Source organism: Lagopus muta, chromosome 26, assembly GCF_023343835.1.
Source record: "Lagopus muta isolate bLagMut1 chromosome 26, bLagMut1 primary, whole genome shotgun sequence".
In the NCBI taxonomy this organism is placed as follows: domain Eukaryota; kingdom Metazoa; phylum Chordata; class Aves; order Galliformes; family Phasianidae; genus Lagopus; species Lagopus muta.
In genome coordinates, this window is record NC_064458.1 from 3,237,899 (window position 1) to 3,256,177 (window position 18,279).

Below are 18,279 nucleotides of genomic sequence, written 5' to 3' on the forward strand. Positions count from 1 at the left end.
GACTGAACAGTTCTGCTGTCTCCCTTAAATAAAAGCAGCTGAAAATGGAAAAGAGAGAATTCCCACAAGATAAAAAGCATTCTGGATAGCAGCTTAATTCTTCAACAGATACTTCTCTTAAATTTCTCTGTGGGAGACATCACTGGATTTAAGGTGCCTTCAGACACTGCCATACTGAAGCACTAAGCTGTCATTTTAAGCAATGAGAGCACATTGGAGACCCCACTGCAGAGGAAAAATCCTGGGTTGGTAGGAAAACTGGAGTGGAGACATTTGTCCAATGTGATGGGTGGGAAGGCCTCTTCCTGAGGAGCATCACAGCAGCTTTGCAAAGGAGAAGGAAATTCAGCCTCTTTTTCTTGCAGTAAGCTTTCAGATCTTACAAAACGGCAAAAATGAGCAATTCCCAAGGCCAAAAGCAGATCAAAGTCTCTTAACTGTTGCTGTTAAAGTGCAGACACCAGAGAGGTGGCTTTCTTATCATAGCTGGCCATTCAGTCGGGCTTGTTTTCATCCAACTCTAGATGAAGATAAAAGTTTAGTTTCAATATAAAAGCAAATTCTTTAGCTTTAATCAAAGTGCAAAGCGTCCCTTGAGGTCTCTGTCATTGTTTAACAATGCTTTGTACTTTAACACTTGTCAGTTCTCCCCCGTTGCTGTTGGCTGCTTGGAACAAACCTTGCCAGATTTCACATGTGGACGTCACTGAACTTTGTGACATGTGGTCATGAATTTTAGAGGAGCTGATGGCATTCATTAGGTCAGCATTCAGACAGCGTTGGCAACAAACACATGTGCACTGTAAGGGCTGGTGTGGACTGTCAAAACAAGCCTGAGAGTCAATAGCAGGGCTGTGAGGTTGCTCCCATTGACTAGCTGGCACTGAGCAATTTTAATGCTGCTACTTGCAGGGGAAACTCCAAATACCATTACTATGGGATCCGGCTGAAGCCAGAGTCTCCGCTGAACCGCCTGCAGGAGGACACGCAGTACATGGCCATGAGGCAGCAGCCCATTCACCAGAAGCAAAGGTAGGTGCTCCCGGCCCCGTGGCACCCACTGCTGTGCCCCAGAGCTGCTGTGGGGTCCTCCCCAAGAATGGGGCTGCCAGGTTCTGGCTGGTCTGAGCAGCAGAAGGCTCAAGGGGAAATTCTGGCTTGCCAAGCTGCATTTATCCACTGTTCTGTTTGCCAGTGGCTTGAGTTCAGCCTGCTGCTACAGAGCTCACTGCAGAATATACCACTCCTCCCTGTATCCCCTGGCTCAATAGCTGAGGACCTCAGCTCTGCAGCTGTTTGTCCTGATCACAGGAAGGGGTTGTGGGCTTGCATTGGTTTGTTTCTTGGGTTTGGGTTTTTGGGTTGTTTGGACTTGTGACAATGCGAGTTAAAGTGCTGTGGTTAGTCTTGTGTCTGAGCAGTTTTGAGTGCTGAGGAATTTGGGATTGTCTCCTGGAAGCACTGACACTTCTGGCTCATGCTACAGTAAAGAAAGAGCAGAAGAATTCGTTTCTTGTGCTCCTGAAAAGAAAGCAAATGCAAAAGTCACCTCCAAAGTCTGCAAGTCTGTACCCTGGCATCCACACCAACTCTGCCTCTCATTTTCTTTTTTTTTTTATGTCCACCTTGGGCAAATTTCTTAACCCATTTAATCTTCTCCTGGGGAGAAGATTAGGGGAGAAGATCCAAAGGAGATTCTCATTCGCCACCTCGAGCAGGTGATAGAAATAGTCAGCCTTCCAAATGCTGGCTTTGGATGTAACCTCTGTTATTATATGATGTAACTTTTTAATTAAGTGCTCTACAGCATCATGAGTTTGTAGGTGTCCCTGTCTCTCACAGCATGACCGTGTTGCATGTGATGTGTTTGCTCGTGCATGTGTAACAGCAGGGCATTCTCTGACCCTAGGTACAGACCAGCTCAGAAGATGGATGGCGTGGCAGAAGCCGGTTCCAACAGCAGCCTGCACACAACCCCTGAGCAATCAGTTGCTGCTCAAAGTCAGCACCATCAGCAGTTCATAGGTGAGCAGACTGCTTTCATGGATTTGATGTCTCACCTTAGAGGAAGGAAGGCTCTGTTCAGCAAACCCTGTCTGCTCTGGATTTCTTCTTTTCTAAGAAATCTATATTCTAGTACATGTAATGTCACATTTGCTGTGTTGCTCCTGTACCCACAGGAAACTTCACCCTAGTGCCACTGGCTCTGTCAGTTCCTAGGTATGCTTTTAACTCAGTCAAGTCGGATGGAAGAGTAGAGCTCTCCAAGCCACACTATTCTGAAGAGCTTTGTAGAACAGGGGGAGTGAAGCTGTTCTGTTTGTTGCCCTACACTGCAGCCTGCAGTGTGGGGCCTCTCCTGATGACACAGGTTCCCTGCTTTTACTGGTCATGGATCTACATGTTTCCATACTCTCCAGTAGATACAAAATCCCAGCCCAGCTCCAAGCATTCTCTGAGATGCAATTACTCCTGATATGCCTGATATCCAGTTATATTGTCTGTTGTACTCTCAAGATTACAAAAGGATGTTTTTCAGGCCTTGGAGAAAATCTAATGGGAAGCACATTACACGAGGACAATGTATTCTTGTTACTTTTATTACAAAGAGAAGGAAAACATTCTCCTTTACATGCTGGACATATGGACTGCAGTTGTTTACTTTTTGCCCATTATAACAGCAGGAATCAGGGAAGTACTCATTTATCAGCCTCATTTCAACAGTTTCACCCCCAATTAAAATGTGAAAGATAGCAACCAGAGACAGAAGCATCTTGTGTGTGTCTGTAGTCTGCATAACTGAGTGCTTCTAATTTTTACCAACTTCCCCGTCTTCTTTTCCCTAGATGTAACCCACGTCTTTCCTGAGTTCCCAGCCCCTGATCTGGGTAACGTCCTCTTACAAGAAGGGGTCACCATGAATGATGTGAAAACTCTTCAGCTTCTTTACAGGAGACACTGCGAGGTGACGACTTTGAATATTTTTAATTGATTAACAGATCAATTAAATGACATAGGACATAATTCATGTACACCTCTTTCATGCTGTCCTCAGGAAAAGCTAAACTGTAATAGGACATGTTTGTTTCACTAGGTATTGCAACTCAAGTGCAGCCTGCGGTGTGATGTGACCTCTTTTGTATTACATTGATTATTAAAACAATGCACTTCTTGTTGTTTTTCCTGTAAATTATTTAATCTGAACGTCAGCGCATGAAATACGTGCTGACACTGTGTGACAGGATGCTAACAGAGCAGTAATGAGATGTGTTCTTTGTTGTTAGGCAACTTTGGATGTTGTAATGAACCTTCAGTTTCATTATATTGAGAAACTGTGGCAGTCCTTCTGGAGTCCTAAAACACCACCTAGTGATGGCTCTGCTGCCCTGCCATCCAGGTACACCGTGCTGCTTTGATTATTTCTGAATGATGCTTTTCTTGATGCATTTTGTCTTTTAAAAATGAACTTCACTGGGCATTTTGAGTGCTTCGTAGGACTTGGAAATACCTACTTCTGATGAGGTACTTCTGATGGATGCCTCCTGTACCCTAATCTGAGATACAGGGAGCATCTGGGTGAATGCAAACAGGATGCTGCTTTTGAAAGCATCTCCAACACCGAGGTTTTGGCTCGACTGGCTCTCCTGTTTGGGTGCCTGACCAAGTCTGTTCGTGCCTCATGTCTTGAGGAAGATAATGACAAACTGAGCTGCTCTGATCCTGGCTTTGTGCTCCTGTCTGGCTCGTTACTGCCTATTCTTCTTCCTTTATGCACTGGTAGTCTGCTGCCAAGAGACAGTATAAGGGAAATAAGTGAAAATAGAATTGAAAAGGTGATGGTTTCTTGTTAAGATGTGTATTGAAAGTCTGTGTTGTTCACTCACAGTAATTACATGAGGACTTCAGATACTGATGTTTGATATTCGGAAGAAAAACGATAAAAGTTTGGGTAATAAGGAAATATCCCATAATAATCCCTAGAGTACGGCCCTTTTGCCCTCAGCAGATGTTATCCAGTGAATATTTTGCAGCAGAGAAACACTGTAGCTCTTTGATGGTCTCAGAATCTTTTCGTTAAGGGGTCGTCTGCAAGGCATTGGCAGCACAGCAGAGAGCTGAGCAAGGTCAGGGCAGACTCAGGCAGCATCTGCACAGAGCCCTGCCTAAACTGGCTCACCTTGGTAGGGCAGTGTGCTCCCATAGCTCTGCACAGCACAGCTATTAATCACGATAGGTAGCACTCTAGCCCCTCTTTTATAAATGTGGATATAAAACCAAGGAGTTCTCTAAGTGCCAAATTGTTTGAAAATGTGATAAAATGAAGAATCTGGTTCAACTCAACAGAAAGTGTAGGTGGTTGACAGCTGATTTTTCCATGTGAGTGTTCTAGGACTACGCCTGTGGATAAAACCTCTCAGGCAGAGGGTATGAGGACCTCTTTATAGTCCATCAAAGGCTTAGCTTTAATGATTTTGATGTAATGCATGGGGAAAGTTCCCTGTAAGTTCCCAGTGCAGTGTCTTAATAGCTCTTATTTGCGACTCTGGCAGTGCAGCAAGGCTTCAGTTTTCTCTGCCTGCTGTTTAAACAAATATCTTATGCCTTAATCATGCAAAAAAAAGTTTCCGTGCATCTATAAAGTGAAGTGAATGCAGGCTCATTTGACCTCATTCAGCTGGAGACAATTTGTTCTCATCACAACACCGAGATTTCATTTCACAAAATGAGAATTTTGTAGCATTTGTAGGTGCCAGGCACCTCAAAACTGACCGCAGTGTCCATCAGCACTGGCTAACCTGCTCAGACAGCATTTGCTGCAAATATTTGTCAGAGGGGAGAGGATAAAGGTGTGAAGGGTTTGGGAACAGCTGGAGCTGTGAGGAGGAGCCAGCTGTGCTGTGTAGGACAATTCCAGGTACACATGAAGATGAGCGTGTGTGTGTGTGTGTGAAGGGAGGCTGAAGGCAGAGAAAGCAAAAGGAGGCCAAGCACAGGAAATGCAGGCTTGAGGTGAAACCACAGTCAGAGCTCTGATCCCATGATGGAGAGGTGCTTGCAGAGTCAGAGATTGGTACAAATGATCAGAGGTTTCCTTTTGAAAGAAATGTGAGTTGCTTTTTCTGCTGAAAACTGAAATTAGAAAGCCAGACGAAGTGTGAAACACCTGGAAAATCAGCTTCTAATGCTGCTTCCCTTCTCCTGCAGTGAAGAAGAACATGAAGGGACCCTCCCAAAAGACAAGCTGATCACTCTGTGTAAATATGAACCCATCCTCAAGTGGATGAGAAGCTGTGACCACATCCTGTACCAGGCCCTGGTGGAGATTCTCATCCCCGATGTGCTGCGACCGGTGCCCAGTGAGTGTCTGCAGTGAGACCAGGAGGGCACAGGCAGTGCTGCCTCATGCTCCAGCTCCTTGCTGCGCTGCTCCTGAGTCACCAAATGTTTGGAGAACTGCATTTTGTGACTCACACTGTCTGGCTACCACTTGCCACAAAGATTTCCATTGTAAAAGCAGGCTAATATTTTGGGCAAGGACAATATTCCTTCCACAGCAGTGTTCTCTGTAGGCGTAAGTTTGTGGCCTTTGGAATTCTCAGGTCTTTTAAAACAGGCTCCATTTCATATCATCACATCTCCTGACTTTGGCTCTAAGTCAAGGTAAAAGCAAAGGCTTAATGCACAAGCTGTTTTAAGTCCTTGTGAGGTGTTTCCTTGGAGACCGTATCTTGGTTCACACAGGACCATGCTGTCCCCTCCTGCACCTCCTGGGAAAATAGGGTTAACTTTCACTTGGGAGATTATTGATGGGATATGAAGGGTTTTCACTCTGATTTGGCTCCTTACTTTGATGCATCTGTCAGCCTCCCAGGGCTACAACTTAGCCACAAACTGGGCTGAGCAGTGCTGTAAAAACCTGGTCCCACTGATCTGCTTCTGTCAGTCTGTATGCTGGTGCAGACACGTGTCTTTGAAGAGCATGTCTCAGCAATTAGAGAAAGCTAAAATGGGTCACAGAGAAGCTAAGGAGCTGTTTGAGTGCATTTTGGGACCTAGCTGACCCAAGATGCTGAATTGAGATCACAGCTGCCAGATCAATGGCTGTGCCTTCCACAGCAGATGATCCAGAAAGGTGGTGTGTGTGTAAAGACAGTGTGGAACAGCCTTTCTAACTCTGCAGCTTTCTTTGCAGGCACACTTACACAGGCGATTCGTAATTTTGCCAAGAGTTTGGAAGGGTGGCTGATGAATGCAATGAGTGAATTCCCCCCCCAGATTGTCCAGACAAAGGTAAGTAGAGAAAGCATGATACTGAACAGGGGGTGTGTGCTGTCATTTTCCATGGTGATTGGAAATCACTGCTGGAGTTTGGCTGTGTGTACTCCAGCCTAACACAGCATGAAGAATAATTCTGAACCAAAATCAGCAAGGAGCAGGGCAAGATCAGGCAGTTCATTTGAGCTGATAATGCTCTGCCTGTTGAGCCATTCCCTTGCCTGAATGGAAAGTACAGGACACTTCAGAGGCTGAATGACACCACAGAGACTGAATATAAGGCTCCTACTGTCTTTCTCCTAACGCCATGGATTTGTGAAGCCTGTTCCCAGCTCAGTAGATGCTGCAGAAGTGCTTGAGTGCACATTAGGCAGCAGCTTGAGAGGAGCCATGCAGGTTACCCCAGCTAAAAATGTGTGCAGCATTCTTGAGCTCAGCACTGAGAAGAGTTTGTCCCTGAGCCCTGCTGCCCCCTGCTCTCAATCCCCTGCATGCTCTGCTCTGCTGCAGGTCGCAGTAGTGAGTGCCTTTGCACAGACGTTGCGGAGATACACATCCCTTAACCACCTGGCCCAGGCTGCTCGTGCTGTGCTGCAGAACACTTCCCAGATAAACCAGATGCTCAGCGATCTCAATCGGGTCGACTTTGCCAACGTGCAGGTAACTTACTGCATCTTTTCCTGGGCCTTATTGTCTAGAACTGGGGCTGTCTAGTGAGACTGTCTGCTGGTAACCAGCATGTTATTTCCAATACTAAGAAGTGATTCAGTGAACTATTTAACGTGAGGTCTTGGTGTTATTTTTCAAGGTATATCTGTCATCTCATTGTGAATAGTGGAGAAAGCTCTCATGAACTTCTATGAGGAGTACTGCTAGCAATAGTGATTTTGTTCTAATAGTAATATTGTGCTGTGGTCAGGAGAGATCAAAAGAGGTGTGATTCAGAGCTGGTTTGGAGTCCTCGCCTACTAGAAATGAGGTTGAATTCCTGGGCTGGGGTAACCAGAAACTGAAACAGCAGGCTTTGAGTGACTGTCAGCCCTTCTTCCTGAGCAGGAGCAAGCCTCGTGGGTGTGCCAGTGTGAGGAAGGCATGGTGCAAAAGCTGGAGCAGGATTTCAAGCTCACACTGCAGCAGCAGAGCTCCCTGGACCAGTGGGCCAGCTGGCTGGATAATGTTGTTACTCAAGTCCTGAAGCATCACGAGGGCAGTCCCAGCTTCCCCAAGGCAGCTAGGCAGTTCCTGTTGAAATGGTCTTTCTATAGGTATGTTTTCTTCTCATTTCAGTAATATCTCTGCATCTGGCTCAGGGCAGGTAAATAACTCCTTGAAAAGGCAAAGCCAACTTCTTTACACCTTTACACGCACGCAGCTCTGGCTGACTATTGTTCTGCCCTTGTGCAACAGAGTGTCCCCACCTGTATCCTTTTGGGATGGAGATAGGATGCCCCACTCACTCATTTCTTAAAGCTCTTGGACACTCTTTGGTTAGAGTTAGAAACAAAGCACTCACAGTAGCCTTAGGATCAAGGATTCACACCAGCCATGATGCCAGTGTAAAACACATCCTAACTATTTTCTTTCTGGCCGTTCTCCAGCTCCATGGTGATCCGTGACCTCACCTTGCGCAGCGCTGCCAGCTTTGGTTCCTTCCACCTGATTCGCCTGCTGTATGATGAATACATGTTTTATCTGGTAGAGCATCGTGTTGCCCAGGCAACAGGGGAGACGCCAATCGCTGTAATGGGAGAGGTGAGAATTGTTTATTCCCCTAGAAACAAGCCCAAACCAAGCAGTGTGTAAAGGAGAGCCGTTGGTTCACAGACAGCACTCTGCCCTGAACATGTTTGACAACCATCTTTGCTGAGAGATTTACTGACTTGTTTTGAGTGCCTGGCACAAGGATCCAGCTACCTGAGCATCTTCCCTCCTGTCTCACTAATGCTGGGCTGATGGTTTTGGGGCAGTTGGGCATCAGTTGGGCTTCAGAGTCCTGGATGAGGAAGGAAATAGACCTACTAACTTCTCTCCCTAATCTGATTTTGGTATTCCTGCCGTAGCCCCATCCAACACAAAAAGTAAGCCAAAACCAAAATCTCCAGAAGTTATTTTTCCTGCAATTTCCAGTGGTTCTGTGCACATCACTTGTGCAAACTCCAGAGCTGTCTGTACAGTCAGCCACCCTCTCCATTTTTTCTGTGGAGAAATGATGAGAGGTTTGTTTTTCAGTTTTGTGGGTTTTTTAACTACAAATCAGACAGCAAACGTAGTGCCTGGCTTGCAAACAGGACCCGTCCTGCCTAGCTGAAGCCACTTCCAACATTTCATTCTGACATGCCCAAATTTGGAAGGTTCCAGTCAACCTGTGAAAGCAATATAGAAACTGCTGTTAGATTAAAACTGATGCTATTTGCTCCATGAAGCTCATGCTATTTTCCTCCTTCTGTGGAGCTCATGTAGGGCAGTCAGACAAATCAATCACATCCATTTTGCTTTCTCTTCCCCTCCCATTAGACCCATGCTGCTGCATCATGACAGCAGTGTTGTGAATGCACACTATTTCCTGAAACCTCTGTATTTATTGATATTAGAAGAACATGAAAGAGAGAGGGGACCTTCCAGCAAAACCTAGCTGTGGGAGGCTTTCATCCTTTAGGTTTTGCTTTTCCTTCGTTACACTCTTGCAATATTTCTTTTCTCCAGGAGGAGGCTGATTCTTCCCAGCAAAAGCCAGTGAATTGTGTCCATCTATTCCCACTGCTCACTTTATAACTCCTGCTGTCTTCAGTTCTTTCTGCTGCCCAACTTTCTGTGACCTTTCAGAATTATGATTATAGTTTTTCAGAGTTTCAGACCCTGTCACAGATGGAGACAATACATCTCCAGAACCAAAGTTATCACCAGCTCACTGGTTACACTTGGCACTGTGGCCTTGAAAGCCAAAGCACTTTCCTGACCTGAACTAAAGGGTGCAGAGTGTGCAGAGGTGGAATGTTGGTAGAGCCCAGCAGGGGTGAAAGCATGTCTGTCTGTGCTGCCTGACAGAGGCAGAAGGCTGGAGAACAGGAACCTTTTCTGCTGTCCTTCTCCACTGTCTGGATAAGAGGCAGCACCCTGGCCAGGAGTCTGTGGCAGCAATTGAGAGACAGAACATCTTCTCTTGCCCTTCTCCAGAGCTTGATCCTTCCCTGGCTTTTTGTGTTTTGTATTTTTGCAGAGGTTTAGATGGAAGTGACAAACTTTTCCACAAAATGTGTGGTCAGTTTTGCGTTCTGCTTTTTACCACTGGCGCTGCTGGTGCTCATGGCTTCATCCAACTGCTTGTTAGAATTACTTGGAGACAGATGCTGGCTCGCAGGTGTGATGCTTTGGCTCTCCATAATCCTCACTCACCTCAAGCCTCCTTTCTCTTTCAGTTTGGTGACCTCACATCCATGTCCCCAGCACTGCTGGACAAAGGTATGAAAGCTCTGTGGGGCCGGGATTGAATCACTGCGGGTGGGAGAACCTCGTGCCGGCCTTTCCGTTTCACTCTGGTGGAGAAAAGGTCCTCTTATCCCCAGGGACCAGCCTGATGCTGAGCCTTTCCCTTTGCAGACCCCATCAGTGAGCTGGGCAGCGAAGTGGACACGGATTCCCGGAGCGTGGGGGAGCCGCTCGTGAAGCGAGAACGCAGCGACACGGGGCACTCACTGCAGGAGATCTGACAGGGGGATGTGGCTGTTCTCCAGCTGGATGGAGACATCTGGAGCCAGGTTTGGCAGCCTCGAGCCTGAGTCTCCCCACGTCTGTGCTATTAGTGCCTCTTAGTTTCTCTCTCTGTTTACCGCTGTTTGAGGAAGGGCTGCGGGCGGTGAGCCCGGATGGGGGGCAGAAGGAGGCTCTGCCTGCACCCAGCTCTCTGCCAGCAGCTGAGTAGAGGGTGAAGGACAAAGTCTGCTGAAGGGAGGTTGAAGCATCTGACTGACTGTGCCTGGCAGGAGAGGCTGTGCCCCACTGAACGATGGGGCAAAGGAGGCTTTCTCTTTCAGGGAAGGTAATTTGGATTTTTTCCCCACTTCTCAGACTTCACTGTGATACAGACTTGAACCAATCAGTGCCCAAGAGGAAGGAAAAATGCCTGACCCTTCTCCTACAGCCTTTTAAGATGCACTGTCCTGGCTCTGACTTTGCCAAATCATTTGTGCTGGGCTGTGGTACCGTGCACCTCTTGAACCTGTCTGGGGCTGTGCTCCGAGCCGGTCCCCACAAGTGGCACTGATACGTGCCCTGGGACTTGGGATGAGCCCTCCCTGCTGCCCTCACGTCCTGCCAGCCACGTGTTCCATCTGCGAGCGATCCTGGGATGCTGTCAAACCGACCCAAGATACCAAAGGACTCCGAGGACGCAACAGCTGGACACCGAGCTGGCTCTGATGCCCATGTCTGCAGGGTGGGATGTTCCCGTCCTCTCCAGGGTACCCACACAGAGGGCATGATCTGACACCCTGGGTTCCAGCAGGTTCTGCAGAATTCCAGCTCGACGTCCTGCGAAAACACCACCGTGGCCCTACACAGGGTGTATCCAGAGCATGGGGAGGGTGTGCGACCGCAGTGCCTTAGGACAGGCTGGCAGACCTGCTTCTGCGGTGCTCCACTCCTGCTCCAACCCCGGCCCTGCAGCAGCGAGGGCTCCCTGTGGCCGTGGCTGGCATCACGCTCAGCACTGCGGGGACGTTTCCCTGCTGTGCCATCGCTGTGGGGCTGAGCCAAGGCAGCTCTGCACGGCTGCAGGCAGTGGGGGGTCTGTTGTCAAGCCAACTGCAAAAAGCAAACCCCGAGGCAAATCTTTCTGTGAATAAAGGCTGTGTCATAAATAGCTTTTATTATAATTATTTCTAATGATGTTTTATATGGTATGTTTGATGTGAGCTTTTCCAGGGGCCTCGTGTACATTTGCATATCAGAGTATATTCTATCCAAATATAATATTTACTCATTCAGAGTGTGGTACTAAGGTAGCTGTGACACTTTAAAAGAAATGGAAAGTAAAAAGAAAGCGTGTACAGTGTACATCTTTCCCTCTTACTGTTCCGTGCTGGTGTCTGTCAGAGTGGTGTCTGTCTGTTAATGTCTCCTATCACAGTAGGAAGAGACAAATGAGAAGGCTGGATTTATGTGTAAATAATGATGGTGATTACTCCCTGGGTCAGCATTGCCCCTCACATCCTGCTGATAAGAGATGATGGTCAAAAAACAACCGAGCAACCAAGTCTTAAATTCCCCTGCTCCCACAGAGTGTGATGCTAACTTCAGCTGCTGCATTGGCTCTATGGACCAGACCCAACCACCTCCTGCTGAGATGCTCTGGAGCTGTGCAGCACCAAAAGACGAATCTGGATCACCCCCTCAAGTCCACATGCACAAAATTCCCAGCTGAACCCGAATAGCAATAAATGTATATCAAATGCTCAGGCCTGCACCATAGTTGTTGTGGTCCCATTTCTTTAATCGTTGAGAGGAGGTGGCAGATTTGCAGGGCTGGGGGGGAGATGCAAATCTGTTCCTGGGGGGGGGGGGGGGGGGGGGGATGGACACCAGATGAAGCAGCCACAGGGAACCCCAGCGACTGGGACGTCCCAGAGGTGGTTTGGCATGGCTGCTCCCCGTGACTCTCGTGGAAGGAGGGCAGGGTTTGGGCTGGCAGTGAGGCACAGTCTGAGCATTCACACTGGCTTCTCCGAGAGCCCATCCCACAGCCATCAGCTGAACCCCACGGGCTGAAGGTCATCTTTTGTCCCCACAAAAGATGGGCAGCCCCCACCAAGGGCTTAAGCCATAGGATATTTCATCCCCATTCTCCTCCCCTGTCCCTTACTGAGGCCATGAGCCATCTGCCCCCCAGTCCCCCCCCCCGGGGGGTGCCTGCCCTGAGCTTTTCCTCTTTTTTAGGACTCTTGTTTTCTCCCATCAGGATGTGGGCGTGCAGGATTAAGGGCTTTGCTGTCACCCTGACAGCACGAGGAGATGAAATGCTGCCTGCCACCAAAGCTTCCTGATGTGAATGTCACTGCCCCTGTGCAAGGCAGGGAAACTGAGGCAGAGATGCCCCTGGCAGCAACATCCTGCAGCCTGGCCCAGCCCAGCCCAGCACCTGCAGCCAGGGCTCAGCTGGGGCTGCTTAACCCACTGATTTGCTCCAGCTGGAGCTGGTGGGGCTTGGGGCAGGGCTCAGCACTGGGCCCCTTCTGGGCTCTTATAAACCAGCAGCCTGAGAGCCCTTAAGGCTTTTTCTCCCTTTTTCTTTTCCCCCTTACTTTCAGGAGTCTTAGTTTGGAGGTGGGAGGGTTGGGCTCTGCTCCCTGCAGCTCTAGGATGTAGTGCCAGGATTTCCCACGCTTCCCAGTGCTGCCACACAGGTAAGGGCACAGCCTCTGCTCTCCCATCCCTGTTCTGGGGCTGCTGCTGGGAGCTGGGCTCTGCTCTGGGGCTGTTGGAGCCTCCCAGCACAGCCCCTGTCCCACACGATGTCCCAGATGAAGGATCATGGCATCGCGTAGCTCCGTGGTGGCCCTGGGGCTCAGTTCCCAGCCCAGCTGCAGCACCCCACTGTCTGTGCAAAGAAATTCCTTCCCTGGGCTGCACCTCCCGTCGCAGAGCTGCCTGCTCAGCCAAGACAGCTTCTTCAGGAGCTCCAATAGGTACGTGGCTGTGCGTGGGGCTGAGCGCTTGTCTTGCTTTGTGCCCATCTCTGAGCCCCTATAGCCAGGTCACACCAACCTGGGGCTCACAGCATCTCTCCCCCCACCCCACTGCTATTGGGGCTGGGCAGCCCTGCACGTCCGAAGGCTGCTGACTCATTCCTGCGTCCCTGCTGCTCTCCCAGGAGTTTCTGTGGTACGAGTGATGCTGTGGGTTCAGAACTGTTCGACTGCAGCTACTCCATCCCTGACCCGCAGCTGATCCGCAGGATTGTGTCCCAGGTGGAGTTCTACCTCTCTGATGAGAATCTGGCCAAGGATGCCTTCCTCCTGAAGCACGTCCAGAAGAACAAGTTGGGCTTTGTCAGCATCAAGCTGCTGACATCCTTCAAGAAGGTGGGAGGATTTGGTGCCTGCTGGGCAGGAGGGGGCTTCTGTTGGGGTGGGTGAAGCAGGGAAGGGAGGGTTGTGTGGGAGGTGTGGGTCGGAGTCACAGAATGGTTTGAGTTGGAAGAGACTCTTAAAGGTTGCCTGGTTCCACTCTCCTATGGTGAACGGAGACACCCACAGCTCTGCCAGGTGCTCAGAGCCCCATCCTCTGATCTTGAATATCTCCAGGGATGGGGCACCTGCCCACCCCTCTGCTCTTCCAGCCCTTGGATCGTTTTTGTGACCCTCCTCTGGATGCATCCCAACAGCTCCATCCTTTTGTCCCCCACCTTGTCCTAACAGTGTGGGGGAAGGGTTGAAAACCTTGCACTTGGCTTTGTTGTCTCTCATGTGGTTTCCCTGGCCCCACTGCTCAGCCTGTCCAGGTCTCTCTGGATGCCATCTCATCCCCCAGGGGTGTCACAGCACCACGCAGCTCTGTGCCATGCAATGGTCATCTCCATGGTCTTTAGGGGCTTTCTCCTGCAGACCCCAGTGGAGTTCAGGTGAACACTGTGCTGCTGTTGGAGCATCCAGAGGAGGGTCACAAAACTGATCCCCAGGATGGAAGACCAGCGAGGTGGTGGGCGCTGCATCCCTTGGAGACCACCGAGGTGAGGCAACAATGCTCCGAGCACCTGATGGAGCTGGAGGGCCCTAAGGAGGGATGGGAGCCTTGCCCAAGTTGGCTCACTGCAACGAGTTGAACCAGACGGTCTTCAAAGGTCCCTTCCGACTCAGTGATCCCACGACTGCCTTGAGGTGAGGCTGTGCCTGCACCATGGCTCTGGGCAGGGGCTCAGTGTCCCTCTCCCCATAGGTGAAGTACCTCACCCGAGACTGGCGCCTCACGCTCTACGCCCTGCGCTTCTCCGAGCTGCTGGAAGTCAACCAAGAGGGCACCAAAGTGCGGCGTCGCATCCCCATCCCCGACTCCATCCTCAACGTCCCTCCCACCAAACTCCTGCTGGCCTGGGACCCGCTGCCCCCAGAGCCGGGCACGCCTCCGCCGCTGCAGAGGAACTTCATTGAAACCATCACGCAGATGTTCAGCCCCTTTGGAGCCATCGCCTCCATCCGAATCCTCCGGCCGGGCCGTAAGCTGCCGTCGGACATGAGGAAATACGCAGCGCGTTTCCCTGAGCTGCTGAGCCACTGCTGTGCGCTGGTGGAGTACGAGAGCCTGGAGAGCGCGCGCAGGGCCTGCGAGGAGCTGGGCCAGCCCTGCTCCCGTGGCATCTGTGTGGTGAGGCTCTCGGGGAAGGGATCCAAGAAGCGGAGCGGGGCTGAGCAGGAGGAGCTGGTGGAGGCGCGAGCCGAAGCCTTTCCCTGCACTGTTGGGGATTCGCTGTTCTGCAGCTCCTCGGAGTCGGATGTGGCCTCACCGCAGCTCCTCTCGGCACACGCTTGGCCCCATGGCCGCAGCTTCCAGCCCAGCTCCTTCAGCAGCACCTTCTCTGGGTCGCTCCTGGCCAGCATGGCCTTCCCTCCGCTCACTGCAGAGCTGGGTTTCAGCCTCAGTGCCACCCCCAAGAGCCCTGATTTGGGCTGGGGGAGCACGTGGGCCCCATGGCACAGCAGCACTGCCCACAGCCCCTCTGTGGATGCCACCTCCCCCCCCAGAGCCCCCCTGGCTGTGAAGCCCAAATCCTGCGTGCTGCGCCTGCCCCACGGGCCCGATGGCACCAAAGGCTTCTACAACAGCATTGGGAGAGGGAAGTTTGTCCTCGAGCACTAAGGCTCCTTTACGTTTGGGTTATGGGATTATTTTTTTTTTTAATTATTTTTTATTTTCTTTTTCTTTTTTTTTTCTTGAGCAGAACATCTCTTTGTGGCCCATAGAGGCACCGCCGCCGCGTGTGGTTCTGTTTTGGAGTGAGGATGCTCAGGGAAGGGTGGCACCCGAGGCTTTTCCCAATGCCTGAGCCATCCTCACTGCCCATATTGGGGTCTGTGCTCAGGTGATGGTCACTGGTTCTGCCCCATTGCTCCCCCACGCCCTGGGGCTGCTGATGGGGAAACCCAGAGCTTGAGCGTGGCGGAATGGTGGCACCGTGGCCTGAAGGTGCTGTGTTGGCTGCACTGGTATGAAGTTGAGGAGCTCAGATGTGGAATGCTCAATAAAGACAGGTGACATTTCCAGGCACTTTCTGGCTGTGAGAGTGATGTTATTTTTCCTCTAGTATATTATGGCTTTATGCTGGGCAGATGAGGGGAGTGGGGGTACTGTCCCACCAGCAGCTTCCTCCCTTACTCCCCTCTGGGTTATTTGGGGTTATTTTGCTGCAGCAGGGAGAGCAAGCCAGGCTCTGGAGTGGGCCCTTAAGATGGGTGTAAATAAGGGCTTCACTACTCAGACCCTGTTGTCATGTCTGTCTGTCCCCCCTGTGTGTGTCCCCCCCCCCCCTTGGAGGACCCTGTGTCCCGTCCCATCCCCCCCTCCCCCTTGGAGGACCCTGTGTCCGTTTTCCCCCCCCCTTTGGAGGACCCCGTCCCTCCCCCCCCCTTGGAAGTGACTCCATCTGCCTTTAGGATGAAGGCACTGCAAACTCCCTCTGCTCTTGGCCTGGGTTTCACTGCAGGGCTGGGGGTGCTGTGTGTAGGCAATGTGTCTGCCTCAGCCTTCCTCCCCCCCACCCAAGGTCTGTTCCAGCCCCCACCAAGACATGGAGATGTTCTGAACAAACAATCTTTAATAGATAACAAGAAAAAAGTTGTATAACATCACCCTTCTCCCTCCCCCCTCCCAATCCCATTACAAGGCCTCTAACCCTGCTCTCCCACTCACTGCTGCAGGTGGAGGCTCTCTATTTGCGGCCCTTTCTCAGCAAGAAGCTGTTTCGTCGCTTTTTCCCCCTCTTTTCCAGCTTGGCTTTGGGCTGCAACTCATCGCCCTGCGGTGGTGACAGCAGCAGAGCTGGTGGTGTCAGATCCTGCTGCATCTCCTGGGTGCTCATCTGGACGCTGTCGAGCTGCTCCACACTCAGCACTATGCTGGAGGCTTCAGGGATGCTGTAGTCAGAGGAGAGCATCTCTTCGGGCAGCGAGAGCGAGCTCATGTTGTGACTGGAGATGATATCGTCGAGGTCAGCGAGATCCCCAAGGTCTTCGAGCATAGGGACGCTGCTGGGGTTGTCTTCGTTGACCACCTCCATCTCAGGGGAGCAGTTGAAGAGCCTCACGGCCTCCTCCAGCAGCACCTCGTCGGGCAGCTCGATGTCTAAGCTCTCCAGGTTGGCCCCCATCTCTTGGGGCTCGGGGGTGGTGGAGGTGCCCATCGGGGTGTCACTATCGAGTGGGACGATGCCATCAGAGGGCACAGCAGGGCTGCCATTCGGAGGTGCGTCTGAGATCCTCAGCTGCTGGATCTGCCCCTCCAGCTGCTGGAAGTCAGGGACCGACGGCAGCAGCGGGGTCACGGCGCTGCCCTGCTGTTTGTAGGGCACAAACGGCTGCGGTGGGGCCGGGGGGGTCACCCAGCTCTGCGGAGCCCCGGGGGCGACGTTGGGCAACGAAGAGGAGCCCAGGGGGTTGGCCGGTGGCGGCGCGGCGGTGGTCGCCCACTCAAAGTGAAAGACGCGGGGGTCGAAGTAGCAGCCGCACGGAGCCATCCACAGCCCTGCAGGGGACAAGGGGAGTTGGGGAGGGGGCTCCTTCGGACCCCCCGAGAGCCCACATGGCGGATGGGGGATGTCTAACCTGGCGGGGGGCCGCGGGGCGCGCCGGGTGCCATCAGAGTCCCTATAGCCGGAGGTGCGAGGAGGGGCTGCTCCATCGCAGGAGGCTGGCAGGGTTTGGCTGAGCCTGAAAGAGGTGAGAAAACGCCATCAGTCCCCTCCCAAACCGACGGGAGGAGCCCGGGGTGGGCGGGCCGGGAAGGGAGCGGGGCGCGTGGAGAGGCCGGGGTTGGTCCTCACCTACGAAGCTGAAGAGCTCAGGAAGGATGAGCGGCGGAGCCGGGGGGCCCTGGGGGCCACGAGAGGAGCGCAAGGCGGCAGCCAACTCCATGCGCTGCTGTCCGCTAGCGGGTCCAACCGACTCTGCTGCGTTTGGGGTCTCCCAACGGGAATTGCCAGGGGTCCCAGCGTTCTATCCCCGCCCACCGCCCCCTCCTCATCTCGTCTTAAAGGGAGAGGAAGGGTTAACGGGGGCTGCTGTGACCCCACAGCTGTGGGTCTTTATGAGGTGGCGATGGGGCAGGGCTCGTTGATCCTACTGCAGCCCAGGGGCCGTTTTGTGGCTGTGGGCTGTCAGCGCCGGGGCATCCCATGCGGCCAGCACAGGGATGTGGGTGCTCAGGGCTGGATGTGGAGCCCCATAAGGATGAAAGTGGAGCCCCGTAGGGATGTGTGTGTTTAGGGGTGGACGTGGAGCCCCGTTTGGGGGTCCTGTTGTGTTTGGAGATGCTCTCTGCCCGGCACAACGAGGCTCTGGCTCTGGATGCCCGACTGCTGTGACTGACTTCATGATTTACTGCAGTGACTTTTGGTGCAACCCTCAGCATCATTCTGCCTTGGCAAACTGCCTGGGGGGCTGCACCGTGGGCCATCCATCCTCTCCTTTTCTCCCTGCCCTTGAACCCACTGCCCCAAAATACATCTGCTCCCAGATCAAGGCACCTCACAAGCAAGCCTGGGCTGAAACTTGCACAGCTTTGAACAGCAATTTTTGGAGATCCCCTTCTGCACCCTGCTCTGCAGGTGGAACCACAGGCAGCAGGACTGAGTGCTGCAAACCCCAGCTCAGCCCTGCCTGGACTCCTTGGTGGTAGAATGATGGCAGGCAGCGTGTGAACATGTGAGCATTGCTCAGCTGCACCAAAAGCCCCTGTGCTGCTGGAGGAGCTCATTCAGACAGCAGCTGCTCTTTGAGCAGGGAAGGAACGCCCGCTGCT

General features: G+C 51.9%; 3 protein-coding genes across 13 annotated transcripts in view; 2 read left to right on the forward strand and 1 right to left on the reverse strand.

The window, feature by feature from the left end:
- The window catches only part of RFX2 (regulatory factor X2), a 55,056-nt gene extending 43,327 nt beyond the window's left edge, over positions 1 to 11,729 (forward strand). For 10 of the 11 annotated variants that reach the window (XM_048927650.1, XM_048927643.1, XM_048927642.1 and 7 more), the window contains 11 exons: positions 913 to 1,032; positions 1,910 to 2,025; positions 2,847 to 2,965; positions 3,285 to 3,397; positions 5,206 to 5,357; positions 6,194 to 6,291; positions 6,787 to 6,936; positions 7,333 to 7,541; positions 7,875 to 8,028; positions 9,693 to 9,735; positions 9,874 to 11,729. In XM_048927650.1, the coding sequence (XP_048783607.1) occupies positions 913 to 1,032; positions 1,910 to 2,025; positions 2,847 to 2,965; positions 3,285 to 3,397; positions 5,206 to 5,357; positions 6,194 to 6,291; positions 6,787 to 6,936; positions 7,333 to 7,541; positions 7,875 to 8,028; positions 9,693 to 9,735; positions 9,874 to 9,983 (1,384 nt within the window). In that variant the 3' untranslated portion in view covers positions 9,984 to 11,729. The remainder of the gene's footprint in view (positions 1 to 912; positions 1,033 to 1,909; positions 2,026 to 2,846; positions 2,966 to 3,284; positions 3,398 to 5,205; positions 5,358 to 6,193; positions 6,292 to 6,786; positions 6,937 to 7,332; positions 7,542 to 7,874; positions 8,029 to 9,692; positions 9,736 to 9,873) is intronic. The other variant, XM_048927641.1, reaches the window with a different exon arrangement.
- Positions 11,730 to 12,533: 804 nt separating this feature from the next.
- Positions 12,534 to 15,597, forward strand: LOC125684918 (la-related protein 6-like). Its single transcript, XM_048927493.1, has 4 exons — positions 12,534 to 12,674; positions 12,792 to 12,956; positions 13,142 to 13,352; positions 14,206 to 15,597. Exons 2-4 carry the CDS (start codon positions 12,802 to 12,804, stop codon positions 15,121 to 15,123), a joined length of 1,284 nt encoding a protein of 427 aa, XP_048783450.1. The 5' UTR covers positions 12,534 to 12,674; positions 12,792 to 12,801; the 3' UTR covers positions 15,124 to 15,597.
- A 457-nt stretch (positions 15,598 to 16,054) lies between these two features.
- PRR22 (proline rich 22) lies at positions 16,055 to 17,406 on the reverse strand. The gene is made up of 3 exons (XM_048927364.1): positions 17,303 to 17,406; positions 17,085 to 17,189; positions 16,055 to 17,004 (listed from the first exon to the last, which is right to left on the reverse strand). Exons 1-3 carry the CDS (start codon positions 17,391 to 17,393, stop codon positions 16,193 to 16,195), a joined length of 1,008 nt encoding a protein of 335 aa, XP_048783321.1. The 5' UTR covers positions 17,394 to 17,406; the 3' UTR covers positions 16,055 to 16,192.
- Between the last annotated feature and the right edge of the window lie 873 nt (positions 17,407 to 18,279).